A 16,886-nucleotide genomic window follows, 5' to 3' on the forward strand; every position below is an offset into this window, starting at 1 on the left:
CGCTCAGTCGAGTCCGACTCTTTTCGACCTCATGAACTGCAGCACGCCAGGCCTCCCTATCCATCGCAAACTCCCAGAGTTTACACAAATTCATGTCCATTGAGTCCGTGATGCCATCCAACCATCTCATTCTCTGTAGTCCCCTTCTCCTCCCACCTTCAGTCTTTACCAGCATCAGGGTCTTTTCAAATGAGTCAGTTCTTGGCATCAGGTGGCCAAAGTATTGGAGTTTCAATTTCAACATCAGTCCTTCCAATGAATATTCAGGAATGATTTCCTTTAGGATGGACTGGTTGGATCTCCTTGCTGTCCAAGGGACTCTCAAGAGTTTTCTCCAGCACCACAGTTCAAAAGCATCAATTCTTCAGCACTCAGCTTTCTTTTTTTTTTTTTTTTTTAATTTTTTTATTAGTTGGAGGATAATTACTTCACAACATTTCAGTGGGTTTTGTCATACATTGATATGAATCAGCCATAGATTTACACTTATTCCCCATCCCGATCCCCCCTCCCATCTCCCTCTCCACCCGATTCCTCTGGGTCTTCCCAGTGCACCAGGCCCAAGCACTTGTCTCATGCATCCCACCTGGGCTGGTGATCTGTTTCACCATAGATAGTATACATGCTGTTCTTTTGAAACATCCCACCCTCACCTTCTCCCACAGAGTTCAAAAGTCTGTTCTGTATTTCTGTGTCTCTTTTTCTGTTTTGCATATAGGGTTATCGTTACCATCTTTCTAAATTCCATATATATGTGTTAGTATGCTGTAATGTTCTTTATCTTTCTGGCTTACTTCACTCTGTATAAGGGGCTCCAGTTTCATCCATCTCATTAGGACTGGTTCAAATGAATTCTTTTTGACGGCTGAGTAAAATTCCATGGTGTATATGTACCACAGCTTCCTTATCCATTCATCTGCTGATGGGCATCTAGGTTGCTTCCATGTCCTGGCTATTATAAACAGTGCTGCGATGAACATTGGGGTGCATGTGTCTCTTTCAGATCTGGTTTCCTCAGTTTGTATGCCCAGAAGTGGTATTGCTGGGTCATATGGCAGTTCTATTTCCAGTTTTTTAAGGAATCTCCACACTGTTTTCCATAGTGGCTGTACTAGTTTGCATTCCCACCAACAGTGTAAGAGGGTTCCCTTTTCTCCACAGCCTCTCCAGCATTTATTGCTTGTAGACTTTTGGATAGCAGCCATCCTGACTGGTGTGTAATGGTACCTCATTGTGGTTTTGATTTGCATTTCTCTGATAATGAGTGATGTTGAGCATCTTTTCATGTGTTTGTTAGCCATCTGTATGTCTTCTTTGGAGAAATGTCTGTTTAGTTCTCTGGCCCATTTTTTGATTGGGTCATTTATTTTTCTGGAATTGAGCTGCAGGAGTTGCTTGTATATTTTTGAGATTAATCCTTTGTCTGTTTCTTCATTTGCTATTATTTTCTCCCAATCTGACGGCTGTCTTTTCACCTTACTTATAGTTTCTTTTGTAGCACTCAGCTTTCTTAATATTTAAACTCTCATGTCCATACATGACAACTAGAAAAACCATGGCTTTGACTAGAAGGACCCCTATTGGCAAGGTAATGTCTCAGCTTTTTTTTTTTTTGATGTGTTACATTTTTAAATTTTTAATTAATTAATTAATTTTAATTGAAGACTAACTACTTTACAATATTGTAGTGGTTTTTGCCATACATTTGACATGAATCAGCCATGGGTATACATGTGTTCCCCATCCTGAACCCCCCTCCCACCTCCATCCCCATCCCATCCCCCAGGGTCATCCCAGTGGACCAGCCCTAGCACCCTGTCTCATGCATCAATCCTGGACTGGTGATCTATTTCACATATAATAAACATGTTTTAATGCTGTTATCTCAAATCATCCCACCCTTGCCTTCTCCCATAGAGTCCAAAAGTCCATTTTTTACATCTGTGTCTCTTTTGCTGTCTTGCATATAGGGTCATCATTACTATCTTTCTAAATTCCATATATATGCATTAATATACTGTATTGGTGTTTTTCCTTCTGAGTTACTTCACTGTATAATACGCTCCAGTTTCACCCAGGTCATTAGAACTGATTCAAATGTATTCTTTTTAATAGCTGAGTAATATTCCATTGTGTATATGTACCACTGCTTTCTTATCCATTCGTCTGCCGATGGACATCTAGGTTGCTTCCATGTCCTTGTCATTGTAAACAGTGCTGTGATGAACAGTGGGGTACACGTGTCTTTTTCAACTATGGTTTCCTCAGTGTGTATGCCCAGCTGTGGGATTGCTGTGTCCTATGGCAGTTCTATTTCCAGTTTTTTAAGGAATCTCCACACTGTTCTCCATAGTGGCTGTACTGGTTTGCATTCCCACCAACAGTGTAAGAAGGTTCCCTGATCTCTGAACCCTCTCCAGCATTTATTGTTTGTAGACATTTTGATAGCAGCCATTCTGACTGGCATGAGATGGTACATCATTTTGGTTTTGAATTGTATTTCTCTGATAATGAGTGATGTTGAACATTTTTTCATGTGTTTGTTAGCCATCTGTATGTCTGCTTTGGAGAAATGTCTATTTAGTTCTTTGGCCCATTTTTGATTGGGTCATTTATTTTTCTAGAATTGAGCTACAGGGGTGCTTGTATATTTTTGAGATTAATTCTTTCTCAGTTGCTTCGTTTGCTATTATTTTCTCACATTCTGAAGGCTGTCTTTTCACATTGCTTATAGTTTCCTTCATTGTGCAAAAGCTTTTAAGTATAATTAGGTCCTATTTGTTTATTTTTTCTTTTATTTCCATTACTCTCGGAGATGGGTCATAGAGGATCCTGCTGTGATTTGTGTCCGAGAGTGTTTTGCCTATGTTTTCCTCTAGGAGTTTTATAATTTCTGGTCTTACGTTTAGATCTTTAATCCATTTTGAGTTTATTTTTGTGTATGGTGTTAGAAAGTGTTCTAGTTTCATTCTTTTACAAGTGGTTGACAGTTTTCCCAGTATTTTATTCTTTTCATTGCAATGGTGAATGGAATTGTTTCCTTAATTTCTTTCTGTTTTCTCATTGGTAGTGTATAGGAATGCAAGGGATTTCTGTGTGTTAATTTTATATGCTGCAACTTTACTATATGCACTGATTAGCTCTAGTAACAGTCTGGTGGAGTCTTTAGGGTTTTCTATGTAGAGGATCATGTCATCTGCAAACAGTGAGAGTTTTACTTCTTCTTTTCCAATCTGGATTCCTTTTATTTCTTTTTCTGCTCTGATTGCTGTGGTTAAGACTTCCAAAACTATGTTGAATAGTAGTGATGAGAGTGGGCACCATTGTCTTGTTCCTGACTTTAAGGGAAATGCTTTCAATTTTTCACCATTGAGAAATAATGTTTCCTGTGGGTTTATCATATATGGCTTTTAATGTGTTGAGATATGTTCCTTCTATGCCTGCTTTCTGGAGGGTTTTTATCATAAATGGATGTTGAATTATGTCAAAGGCTTTTTCTGCATCTATTGAGAATATCATATGGTTTTATCTTTCAATTTGTTAATGTGGTGTATAACATTGATTGATTTGTAAATATTGAAGAATCCTTGCATCCCTGGGATGAAGCCCACTTGGTCTTGATGTCTGATCTTTTTAATATGTTGTTGAATTCTTTTTGCTAGAATTTTGTTCAGAATTTCTGCATCTATGTTCATCAGTGATATTGGCCTGTAGTTTCCTTTTTTGTGGCATCATTGTCTGGTTTTGGTATTAGGGTGACGATGGCCTCATACAATGAGTTTGACAGTTTACCTTCCTCTGCAATTTTCTGAGTTTGAGTAGGATATGTGTTGGGTCTTCTCTAAATTTTTGGTAGAATTCAGCTGTGAAGCCGTCTGGTCCTGGGGTTTTGTTTGTTGCAAGATTTCTGATTACAGTTTCAATTTCTGTGCTTTGCTGGGTCTGTTAAGATTTTCTGTTTCTTCCTGGTTCAGTTTTGGAAAGTTATACTTTTCTAACAATTTGCTCAATTCTTCCAAGTTGTCCATTTTATTTGCTTATAGTTGATGATAGTATTCTTTTATGATCCTTTGTATTTCTGTGTTGTCTGTTGTGATTTCTCCATTTTCATTTCTAATTTGGTTGATTTGATTCTTCTCAATTTTTTTCTTGATGAGTCTGGATGATGGTTTGTCTATATTATTTATCTTCTCAAAGAACCAGCTTTTAGCTTTGTTGATTTTTGCTATGGTCTCCTTTGTTTCTTTTGCATTTCTGTCCTAATTTTTAAGATTTCTTTCCTTCTACTAACCTTGAGGTTCTTCATTTGTTCTTTTTCTAGTTGATTTGTGTGTACAGTTAGGTTATTTATTTGATTTTTCTCGTTTCTTGAGGTAAGCTTGTATTGCCTTGAATCTTCCTTTTAGTACTGCTTTTACTGAATCCCATAGGTTTTGGGTTGTTGTGTTTTCATTTTCATTCGTTTCTATGCATATTTTGGTTTCTTTTTTGATTCCTTCTATGATTTGCTGGTTATTTTGAAGCGTGTTGTTTACCCTCCATATGTTTGTACTTTTAATAGTTTTTGTTTTTCCTGTAGTTGACATCTAATCTTACCACATTGTGATCAGCAAAGATGCTTGGAGTGATTTCAAATTTGTTGAATTTACCAAGGCTAGATATGGCCCAGGATGTGATCTATCCTGAAGAAGGTTCCATGTGCACTTGAGAAAAAGGTGAAATTCATTGTTTTGAAATGTCCTATAGATATCAATTAGGTCTAACTAATCCATTGTATCAATTAAAGTTTGTATTTTCTTGTTAATTTTCTGTTTAGTTGATCTAGCCATAGGTGTAAGTGGGGTATTAAAGTCTCCCACTATTATTGTGTTATTGTTAATTTCCCCTGTCATACTTATTAACATTTGCCTTTCATATTGTGGTGCTTCTATGTTGGGTGCATGGATATTTATAATTTGTTCTATCTTCTTCTTGGATTAATCCTTTGATCATGATGTAGTGTCCTTCTTTGTCTCTTTTCACAGTCTTTCTTTAAAAGTACATTTTATCTGATATGAGCATTGCTACTCCTGCTTTCTTTTGGTCTCCATTTGCATGGAATATCTTTTTCCAGCCCTTCACTTTCAGTCTGTATGTGTCCCTTGTTTTGAGGTGGGTCTCTTTTAGACAGCATATATAGGGGTCTTCTTTTTGTATCCATTCAGCCAGTCTTTGTCTTTTGGTTGGGGCATTCAACCCATTTACATTTAAGGTAATTATTGATAAGTATGATCCCATTGCCATTTACTTTGTTGTTTTGGGTTCAAGTTTATACACCCTTTCTGGGTTTCCTGTCTAGAGAAGATCCTTTAGCATTTGTTGACGAGCTGGTTTGGTGGCACTGAGTTCTCTCAGCTTTTTGCTTGTCTGTAAAGCTTTTGATTTCTCCTTCATATCTGAATGAGATCCTTGCTGGATACAGTAAATTGGGTTATAGGTTTTTCTCTTTCATCACTTTAACTATGTCCTTTCATTCCCTTCTGGCCTGAAGAGTTTCTGTGGACAGATCAGTGGTTACCCTTATGGGAATACCCTTGTGTGTTATTTGTTGTATTTCCCTTGCTGCTTTTAATATTTGTTCTTTGTGTTTGATCTTTGTTAATTTGATTAATATGTGTCTTAGGTTGTTTTGCCTTGAGTTTATCCTGTTTGGGACTGTCTGTGTTTCTTGGACTTGGGTGGCTTTTTCCTTCCCCATTTTAGGGAAGTTTTCAACTATTATACCCTCGTATATTCTCTCATGGCCTTTCTTTTTGCCTTCTTCTTCTGGGATTCCTGTGATTTGAATGTTGGGGTGTTTAACATTGTCCCAGAGGTCTTTGAGGTTGTCCTCATTTCAATTATTTTTTTCTTTTTTCCTCTCTGCTTCATTTATTTCCACCATTTTATCTTCCACCTCACTTATCCTGTCTTCTGCCTGAATTATTCTACTGTTGGTTCCCTCCAGAGTGTTTTTGATCTCAGTTATTGCATTATTCCTTATTGATTGACTCTTTTGTTTCTTGTAGGTCCTTGTTAAACATTTCTTGCACCTTCTCAGTCATTGTCTCCAGAATATTTATCTGTAATTCCATTTTGTTTTCAAGATTTTGGATCATGTTTATTATCATTATTCTGAATTCTTTTTCAGGTAGACTCCCTATCTCCTCCTCTTTGGTTTGCTGGGCATTTATCATGTTCCTTTACCTGATGAATATTTCTCCTCCTTTTCATCTTGTTTAGATTGCTGTGTTTTGGGTGGCCTTTATGTATGCTGGAAGTTTTTGGTTCCTCTTTATTGTGGATGTTCCTCCCTGTGGGTAGGGTTAGACGAGTGGCTTGTCAATGTTTCCTAGTTAGGGAAGCTTGTGTCGGTGTTCTGGTGGGTGGAGCTGGATTTATTCTCTCTGGAGTGCAATGAAGTGTCCAGTATGAGTTTTGAGGTGTCTATGGGTTTGGTGTGACTTTAGGCCGCCTGTATTTTAATGTTCAGGGTTATGTTCCTGTTTTTGTTGGAAAATTAACTTGGTATGTCTTGCTCTGAAACTTGCTGGCTTTTGGGTGGAGCTTGGTTTCAGTGTAGGCATGGAGGCTTTTGGATGAGCTCTTATCTATGTTCCCTGGAGTCAGGAGTTTTCTGGTGTTCTCAAGTTTTGGATTTAGGCCTCCTGCCTCTGGCTTTCAGTCTTATTCTTACAGTAGCCTCAAGACTTCTCCATCCATTCAGCACTAATTATAAAACATCTAGGTTAATGGTGAAAAGATTCTCCACAGTGAGGGATACCCAGAGAGGTTCACAGTGTGACATGGAGAAGAGAAGAGGGAGGAGGAAGATAGAGGTGACCAGAAGGAGAAGAGGGGGAGGGGGAATCAAAAGGGGAGAAAGCAATCTAGCCAGTAATAAATTCCCTATATGCTCTCCACAGTCTGGAACCCTCAGAGAGTTTCACGGAGTTACATAGAGAAGAGAAGAGGGAGGAAGGAGATAGAGATGACCAGGAGGAGAAGAGAGGGAGTCAAAAGGAGAGAGACAGATCTAGCCAGTAATCAGTTCCCTAAGTGTTCTCCACAGCCTCAAACACCCAAAGCGATTCACAGTGTTGGGTAGAGAAGAGAAGGGGGAGAGAGGAGATAGAGGTGACCTGGGGGAAAAAAAGGAGAGTCAAAAGGGGAAGAGAGCAATCAAGCCAGTAATCGCACTCCTAAGTAAAAATGGGTACTGAAGATTGAATTCTTAAAGGTACAAAATTGATAACAAATACCAGAAAGCAAAGATTAAAAATCTTTAGTAGAGGTCAGACTCTCAAAAATACAATATTAAAAAAACAAAACAAAATCACAAAAATTATATATATATATATATATATATATATATATATACACACACACACACACACACACACACACATATGAAATTTGCTTTAAAAATAGGGTCTTTTTTGCAAGGTAATAGGTTATAAAAATGAAAATTAAAGGAGTAACAAAGAACTTAAAAATAAAAAAAATTTATTTAAAAAAAGATAATAGTGAAATATATCTGAGAATTTCTCTGGAGCTGTTGAGGGCAGTGTGGGGTCAGTTCAGTTTCAGATAGTTCCTTGTTCCAGCTTATACTTCTCAAGGTCTAAAGGACCCTTCCAATGTAGTCAATGCTAACTACAAGGTTTTAATCTGTTGCACCTGTCACTCCCAAAGTGGTTCCCTCTTCTTTGTTTATTTTGGGTTCCTCTGTTTGCAAGTCTCTTCAGTGTCTAGTTTCCTCCCTGACACAAGGGGGCAAAGGTGGTCACAATTGATACCACAAATCCATCATACCACAAGTTCATCCCTACAGTTCTACAGCTAATTCTGATATTTGGATAAGGCCACTCAACTCTACCTTGTTCTTCAAGAATGTCTTCATCAAGACTGTCTAGGTTATTTTTTGCCTCTCTCGAATCCTTTTCAAATATCAATTCATCAGAAAAAATTCAACCAAAATCCCATTTAGGGTTCTAATTGGGACTGCATTGCACTTTTAGATTTGATTTCTTGTCTATAATATAGAATGTTATTGAATGGATATAGTGTGCCTTTCCTTTTAATAAAAACTTCATTAATATGTCCCAGTCATATTTCATTTTTTTCCCTTAAGAGAGCATTTTATCCTAGGCACCTCATATTTTACAAATACTGCCTTTGAAATTTTCATTTTGTAAATGTGTTGCTGGTAAATAGAATAAAACTGACTTCTGTATGTTACTATTTTATCCTATAAATAGCCACCTAAGCTCTTTTATTGATTCTACTAATTTGTTTGTAAATACCTGTAGAATTTAGTGTACAGAATTATATCATCTGCAAATAATGCCACTTTCACGTCTTCATGTCCAAGCACTTTGTTCCTTCTTTTCCCACCTACTATACTTTCTGGGTGATAGTGGACATTCTTACTTGATGAAACTCTCAAAAGAAAGCTTTCAGTAATTCCAAGAATATTTGCTGTAGGTGTTGTGTTCTGTAGCAATCTGTATACAATAGTTGAAAATTCCCTAAAATGGGGAAGGAAATAATCAGCCAAGTCCAAGAAACACAGAGAGTCCCAAACAGGATAAGCCCAAGGTGAAACACCCCAAGACACATATTAATCAAATTAACAAAGATCAAACACAAAGAACAAATATTAAAAGCAACAAGGGAAAAACAACAAATAACACACAAGGGTATTCCCATAAGGATAACAGTGATCTTTCCATCAAAACTCTCCAGGCCAGAAGGGAATGGCAGGACATACTTAAAGTGATGAAGGAGAAAAACCTACAACCCAATTTACTGTTCCCAGCACGGATATCATTCAGATATGAAGGAGAAATCAAAAGCTTTACAGACAAGCAAAAGCTGAGAGAACTCAGTGCCACCAAACCAGCTCGTCAACAAATGCTAAAGGATCTTCTCTAGACAGGAAACCCAGAAAGGGTGTATAAACTTGAACCCAAAACAACAAAGTAAATGGCAATGGGATCATACTTATCAATAATTACCTTAAATGTAAATGGGTTGAATGCCCCAACCAAAAGACAAAGACTGGCTGAATGGATACAAAAAGAAGACCCCTATATATGCTGTCTAAAAGAGACCCACCTCAAAACAAGGGACACATACAGACTGAAAGTGAAGGGCTGGAAAAAGATATTCCATGCAAATGGAGACCAAAAGAAAGCAGGAATAGCAATACTCACATCAGATAAAATGTACTTTTTAAAGGACACTACATCATGATCAAAGGATTAATCCAAGAAGAAGATAGAACAAATTATAAATATCCATGCACCCAACATAGAAGCACCACAATATGAAAGGCAAATGCTAACAAGTATGACAGGGGAAATTAACAATAACACAATAATAGTGGGAGACTTTAATACCCCACTTATACCTATGGCTAGATCAACTAAACAGAAAATTAACAAGGAAACACAAGCTTTAAATGATATACAGTGGGGCCCACCCCAGGCTGGCGGTGGGCTGAGGGGTTAAGACGCCAGCTGGGCCCTGGGCTTATGGAGCCATTACAGGGCAGGATCAGGCCCTCGCCAGCGGGTGTGAGTGTCCCGCCTCATCTCCAGTGCGACCCATCGCCTCCACAGCAAATTTCTTTGTAATGAAGAAAACCTGAAATTATTTGGTAAATGCAACAACCCAAATGGCCATGGGCACAATTATAAAGTGGTGACAGTACATGGAGAGATTGATCCTGTTACAGGAATGGTCATGAATTTTACTGATCTCAAAGAGTATATGGAGGAGGCAATTATGAAGCCCCTTGATCATAAGTATCTGGATCTAGATGTGCCATATTTTACAGACATTGTAAGCACAACAGAAAATGTAGCCATATATATCTGGGAAAACCTCCAGAAATTTCTTCCTGTGGGAGTTCTTTATAAATTAAAAGTACATGAAACCAACAATAATATTGTAGTCTATAAAGGAGAATAACTCTCAGAGATTAATTTCCATCCATATTTGAAGAAGATCTTTATCCCCTTGAACAATGAACAAGTCAGCACCTAACTGTTGCACTTCTACATTGTGTTCTGGAATCATTGTGAGTGAGTCCTGTTCTAGACTCAAATCTATTTTAAAACCAAATTTGTTGTAAAGTAATTAGCCTCCAACTAATAAAAATAAATGGAAAAAAATAAAACCAAATTTGTAATGTATTCTGAGTATCATTTAAAGAGTCTTTCAACTATAGATTAAAATCACTTCACCAAAATATTCTGGTGTAGAATCATTTGGAGCAAAAGAAATCTGGGTTGTTTTTTTTGTTTGTTTGTTTTTCCATTATCTCATTTTTCATATTCATTTTTTTCTTGGTACAATATAAATGGCAAAAATGTTTATAAGACAGACAGTAGGTGAATCTTATAAAAAATATCAGTGACCACAAAGTCTGGAAACAGAGACTACATAATATTTCTAGTAGATTGAGCTCCCTTGATTACTTCTTCTAGGATATGCTAAACATGTTCCACTGGAAAAAGGAATGGCAAAGCACTTCAGCATTCTTGCCTTGAGAACCCCATGAACAGTATGAAAAGGCAAAAGATATGACACAGAAAGATGAAATCCCCAGGTCGGTAGGTGCCCAATATGCTGCTGGAGAAGAGTGGAGAAATAGTTCCAGAAGGAATGAAGAGGCTGAGCCAAAGTGAAAACAACACCCAGCTGTGGATGTGTCTGGTGGTGAAAGTAAAGTCCAATGCTGTAAAGAACAATATTGCATAGGAACCTGGAATGTTAGGTCCATGAATCAAGGTAAACTGGAAGTGGTCAAACAGGAGATGGCAAGAGTGAACATCGGCATTTTAGGAATCAGTGAACTAAAATGGACTGTAAAGGGCTAATTTAATTCAGATGACCATTATATCTACTACTGTGGACAAGAATCCCTTAGAAGAAATGGAGTAGCTCTCACAGTCAACAAAAGAGCCTGAAATGCAGTACTTGGGTGCAATCTCAAAAATGACAAAATGATCTCTGATCATTTCCAAGGCAAACCAATTAGTATCAAAATTCATTACAATATCAGTAATCCAAGTCTATGCCCCAACCACTAATGCTGAAGAAGCTGAAGTTGAATGGTTCCATGAAGACCTATAAGACCTAGAACTAACACCAAAAAAAGATGTCCTTTTCATCATAGGGGACTGGAATGCAAAAGTAGGAGGTTATGAGATACCTGGAGTAATAGACAAATTAGTCTTTGGAATACAAAATGAAACAGGGCAAATGCTAACAGAGATTTGCCAAGAGAATACACCGGTTATAATGAACACCCTTTTCCAACAAGACAAGAGATGACCCTAAACATGGTTACCACCAGATGGTCAATACTGAAATCAGATTGATTATAGTTTTTGCAGGCAAAGGTGGAGAACCTCTATACAGTCAGCAAAAACAAGACCAGGAGCTGACTGTGGCTCAGATCATGAACTCCTTATTGCAAAGTTCATATTTAAATTGAAGAAAGTAGGGAAACCCACTAGGCCATTCAGGTATGACCTAAATCAAATCCCTTATGATTATACAGTGGCAGTGACAAATAGATTCGATGGATTAGATCTGATAGAGTGCCTGAAGAACTATGGACAGAGGTTTGTGACATTGTACAGGAGGTGATAATCAAAACCATTCCCAAGGAAAAGAAATGCAAGAAGGCAAAGTGGTTGTCTGAGGAGACCTTACAAATAGCTGAGAAGAGAAGAGAAGCAAAAGGAAAAGGAGAAAAGGTGCAAGCTCATTCAGTGAAAATTAGACCAGAATCATCTGGGACAATGCATTATAAATGCATGTACAAGGACTGATGGGAGTGCCTTTCGGTAGTGCATGTTGTTCATTGCAAATTTGCTTATTGAACCATGAACTGCTAGTAAGGGACACTGAACATATCACAGAAGATGAATAAACTGCTTATGTATATTTGTCTGTTTTCAGACCTTATGGCTACCTGAACAATTTAAACTCTGAAGACTGAAAAATAATCACATGTATTAAACCTTGTTAAGATAATCAGCATGAAAAGGATATGTTACTCTGTACAGCACTTCTTTATGGAAGTTTATCTTAGTTAATCTTGTTTTGTTCTGATCACTAAATTTACCTGATTCAAGTTGAGCTGCTTTTGTGGCATTTATCTCTGGTATCTTTCTTCATACCAAAATCTACAAGAATATATTTGCTTTCTTCCCATAAAGAACAGTTCTCACTTGTGTTCTCATTTGTATTTTAAATTCCTTAAATATAGGGTTCATTTTTCTCTCGACATAACAACTAGTACACAATGGATTCTTAGAATGTTGCTGCCTGAAAAGAGTAAAAGGACTTGTGTCATGATTAGTACACTAAAAAAAAAAAATCAAAAGAGTATACTTTTATTTTGAATATTTTTTAACTGCATAAATTTTACAATAAATTTTGAAAAAAATAAATGAATGACACAATGGACCAGTTAGACCTAATTGATATCTATAGGACATTTCACCCCAAAACAATGAGTTTCACCTTTTTCTCAAGTTCACATGGAAACTTCTCCAGGAGACATCACATCCTGGGCCATAAATCTAGCCTTAATAAGTTCAAACAAATTGAAATCATTCCAAGCATCTTTTCTGACCACAATGCAGTAAGATTAGACGTCAGTTACAGGGGAAAAAAAAAAAAAAAAACTATTCCAACATATGGAGGCTAAACAACACGCTTCTGAATAACCAACAAATCACAGAAGAAATCAAAAAAGAAATAAAAATATGCATAGAAACGAATAAAAATGAAAACACAACAATCCAAAACCTATGAGACACTGTAAAAGCAATGCTAAGGGGAACGTTCATAGCAATATAGGCTTACCTCAATAAACAAGAAAAAAGTTAAATAAATAACCTAACTCTACACCTAAAGCAACTAGAAAAGGAAGAAATGAAGAACCCCAGATTTAGTGAAAGGAAAGAAATCTTAAAAATTAGGGCAGAAATAAGCCTAAAGTGAAAGAACCCAGCCGGCGTCTCTCGCAATGGAGGCAGTCTCTTTTTCAGAGAGCTACCCAGCTGTGGAAAATGAGCATCTTCAAGAGACTCCGGAATCCAACAATAGCGTGTATACTTCCTTCATGAGGTCTCATCGCTGCTATGACCTGATTCCCACAAGCTCAAAACTGGTTGTATTTGATACTTCCCTTCAGGTGAAGAAAGCTTTCTTTGCTTTGGTGACTAATGGTGTCCGGGCTGCCCCTTTGTGGGATAGTAAGAAGCAGAGTTTTGTGGGCATGCTGACCATCACTGATTTCATCAATATCCTGCACCGCTACTATAAATCAGCCTTGGTGCAGATCTATGAGCTGGAAGAACACAAGATAGAAACTTGGAGAGAGGTGTACCTACAGGACTCCTTTAAACCACTTGTCTGCATTTCTCCTAATGCCAGCTTGTTTGATGCTGTCTCTTCATTAATTCGAAACAAGATCCACAGGCTGCCAGTTACTGACCCGGAATCAGGCAACACCTTGTACATCCTCACCCACAAGCGCATCCTCAAGTTCCTCAAGTTATTTAACCTGGCAGCAGAAAAGACCTACAACAACCTAGATGTGTCGGTGACCAAAGCCCTGCAACATCGATCACATTACTTTGAGGGTGTTCTCAAGTGCTACCTGCATGAGACTCTGGAAACCATCATCAACAGGCTGGTAGAAGCAGAGGTTCACCGACTTGTAGTGGTGGATGAGAATGATGTGGTCAAGGGGATTGTATCCCTGTCTGACATCTTGCAGGCGCTGGTGCTCACAGGCGGAGAGAAGCCCTGAGCCGGGGGAAGGGGTGGTGCAGCACCAGGGCATATGCCCTACTCACTGCCTGCCCAAAGCTCTGGGAACCACAGATGAGACCCTTAGAGAATTGTGACTCTGTTCCCTGCCCAGGAGCCCCCTACCCTTCTACATGGGAGGAGGGATCGTGTAGGGGAGGAAGGAAAATGGATTTTTAGCTCTCCTTATCCTCACCCTTGAGGAAAACTTTCAGCCTAGCCCATCCTAGCCCCTTTCCTTTTAGACATAGCCCCTTTTCTGGGTGACCTATGGACTCTGTGATCCTCAGGCAAATCCTGATCTCTAAGAGATCCTCAGACCTCACCCAGCCTTTGCCTCTGTCCCTGACTCCACCCTAAGATAATAGGCACAACAGAACTCTGCATAAAGATGTTTTTATTCATCATGTTTCATGCTGTATGGAGGAGGCTGAGTCCATGTAGTGGCATTTCTTCCTCTAATGGGAGTGAGGAGGATCATGGGGAGGAGGGCCCTTGGCTTCCTGTGCTGTATGCACATGAAAGGAGATGAGAGTTGCAGGGAGGGGGAGGGCAGAGTGGTTAGCTGAGGTTATTGCTTTTCCTGGCAAACCTAATTAAAATGACAGGAGCCTCTTAAAAAAAAAATTAGGGCAGAAATAAATGCAAAAGAAACAAAGGAGACCATAGCAAAAATCAATAAAGCTAAAAGCTGGTTCTTTGAGAAGATAAATTAAATTGACAAACTATTAGCCAGGCTCATCAAGAAACAAAGGGAGAAGAATCAAATCAATAAAATTAGAAATGAAAAAGGAGAAATCACAACAAACAACAGAAATACAAAAGATCATAAGAGGCTACTATCAGCAACTATATGCCAATAAATGGACAACTTGGAAGAAATGGACAAATTCTTAGAAAAGTATAACTTTCGAACTGAACCAGGAAGAAATAGAAAACCTTAACAGACCCATCACAAGCATGGAAATTGAAACTGTAATCAGAAATCTTCCAGCAAACAAAATCCCAGGACCAGACGTCTTCACAGCTGAATTCTACCAAAAATTTAGAGAAGAGCTAACACCTATCCTCAGAGAATGCAATGGCACCCCACTCCAGTACTCTTGCCTGGAAAATCCCATGGATGGAGGAGCCTGGTAGCCTGCGGTCCATGGGGTCGCTAAGAGCTGGACACGACTGAGCGACTTCACTTTCACTTTTCACTTTCACACATCGGAGAAAGAAATGGCAGCCCACTCCAGTGTTCTTGCCTAGAGAATCCCAGGGACGGGGGAGCCTGGTGGGCTGCCGTCTATGGGGTTGCACAGAGTCAGACACGACTGAAGTGACTTACTAGCAACACCTATCCTACTCAAACTCTTCCAAAAAATTGCAGAGGAAGGTGAAATTCCAAACTCATTCTATGAGGCCAACATCACCCTAATACCAAAACCAGACAAAGATGCCACAAAAATAGAAAACTACAGGCCAATATCACTGATAAACATAGATGCAATAACCCTTAACAAAATTCTAGAAAACAGAATCCAACAACAAATTTAAAAGATCATACATCATGACCAAGTGCGCTTTATCCCAGGGATGCAAGGATTCTTTAATATCCACAAATCAATCAATGTAATACACCACATTAACAAATTGAAAGATAAAAACCATATGATTATCTCAATAGATGCAGAGAAAGCCTTATACAAAATTCAACATCCATTTATGATAAAAACCCTCTGGAAAACAGGCATAGAAGGAACATACATCAACTTAGTAAAAGCCATATATGACAACCCACAGCAAACATTATCCTCAATGGTGAAAAATTGAAAGCATTTCCCCTAAAGTCAGGAACATGAAAAGGGTGCCCACTCTCACCACTACTATTCAACATAGTTTTGGAAGTTTTGGCCACAGCAGTCAGAGCAGAAAAAGAAATAAAAGGAATCCAGATCAGAAAAAAAAGAAGTAAAACTCTCACTGATTGCAGATGACATGATCCTCTACATAGAAAACCCTAAAGACTCCACCAGAAAATTACTACAGCTAATCAATAAATACAGTAATGTTGCAGGATATAAAATCAACCCACAGAATTCCCTTGCATTCCTATACACTACCAACGAGAAAACAGAAAGAGAAATTAAGGAAACAATTCCATTCACCATTGCAATGAAAAGAATAAAATACTTAGGAATATATCTACCTAAAGAAACAAAAGACCTATATATAGAATACTATAAAACATTGATGAAAGAAATCAAAGATGACACAAATAGATGGAGAAATATACCATGTTCATGGATTGGAAGAATCAATATAGTGAAAATGAGTATACTACCCAAAGCAATATATAGATTCAATGCAACCCCTATCAAGTTACCAACAGTATTTTTCAGAGAACTAGAACAAATAATTTCACAATTTGTATGGAAATACAAAAAACTTGAATACCAAAGCAATCTTGAGAAAGAATAATGGAACTGGAGGAATCAACCTGCCTGACTTCAGGCTATACTGCAAAGCTACAGTCATCAAGACAGTATGGTACCATCACAAAGAGAGAAATATAGATCAATGAAACAAAATAGAAAGCCCAGAGATAAATCCATGCACCTATGAACACCTTATCTTTGACAAAGGAGGCAAGAATATACAATGAAGAAAAGACAATCTCTGTAACAGATGGTGCTGGGAAAACTGGTCAACCACTTGTAAAAGAATGAAACTAGAAAACTTTCTAACACCATACACAAAAATAAGCTCAAAATGGATCAAAGATCTTTATGTAGGACCAGAAACTATAAAACTCCTAGAGGAAAACGTAGGCAAAACACTCTCGGACATAAGTCACAGTGGGATCCTCTATGGCTCACCTTGCAGAGTAATGGAAATAAAAGCAAAAATTTTAAAAAAAGGGGGGACCTAATTAAACTTAAACTTTTGCACAACAAAGGAAACTATAAGCAGGTTGAAAAGACAGCCTTCAGAATGTGAGAAAATAATAGCAAACGAAGCAACTGACAAAGAATTAATCT

At 38.0% G+C, this 16,886-nt stretch overlaps 1 protein-coding gene across 1 annotated transcript; it reads left to right on the plus strand.

Annotated features, from left to right (window-relative positions):
• Positions 1-13,044: 13,044 nt before the first annotated feature.
• On the plus strand, positions 13,045-14,487 carry LOC122690701 (5'-AMP-activated protein kinase subunit gamma-1-like). The gene has a single exon (XM_043897606.1). The coding sequence runs from the start codon at positions 13,073-13,075 to the stop codon at positions 13,859-13,861; it is 789 nt and encodes a 262-aa protein (XP_043753541.1). The 5' UTR covers positions 13,045-13,072; the 3' UTR covers positions 13,862-14,487.
• Positions 14,488-16,886: the final 2,399 nt, after the last annotated feature.

This window comes from Cervus elaphus, chromosome X (genome assembly GCF_910594005.1).
Source record: "Cervus elaphus chromosome X, mCerEla1.1, whole genome shotgun sequence".
NCBI lineage: Eukaryota > Metazoa > Chordata > Mammalia > Artiodactyla > Cervidae > Cervus > Cervus elaphus.

Excerpts from the sequence above, each read along its gene's own strand:
- LOC122690701 (XM_043897606.1), top strand. The coding sequence starts at position 13,073 with ATGGAGGCAGTCTCTTTTTCAGAGAGCTACCCAGCTGTGGAAAATGAG.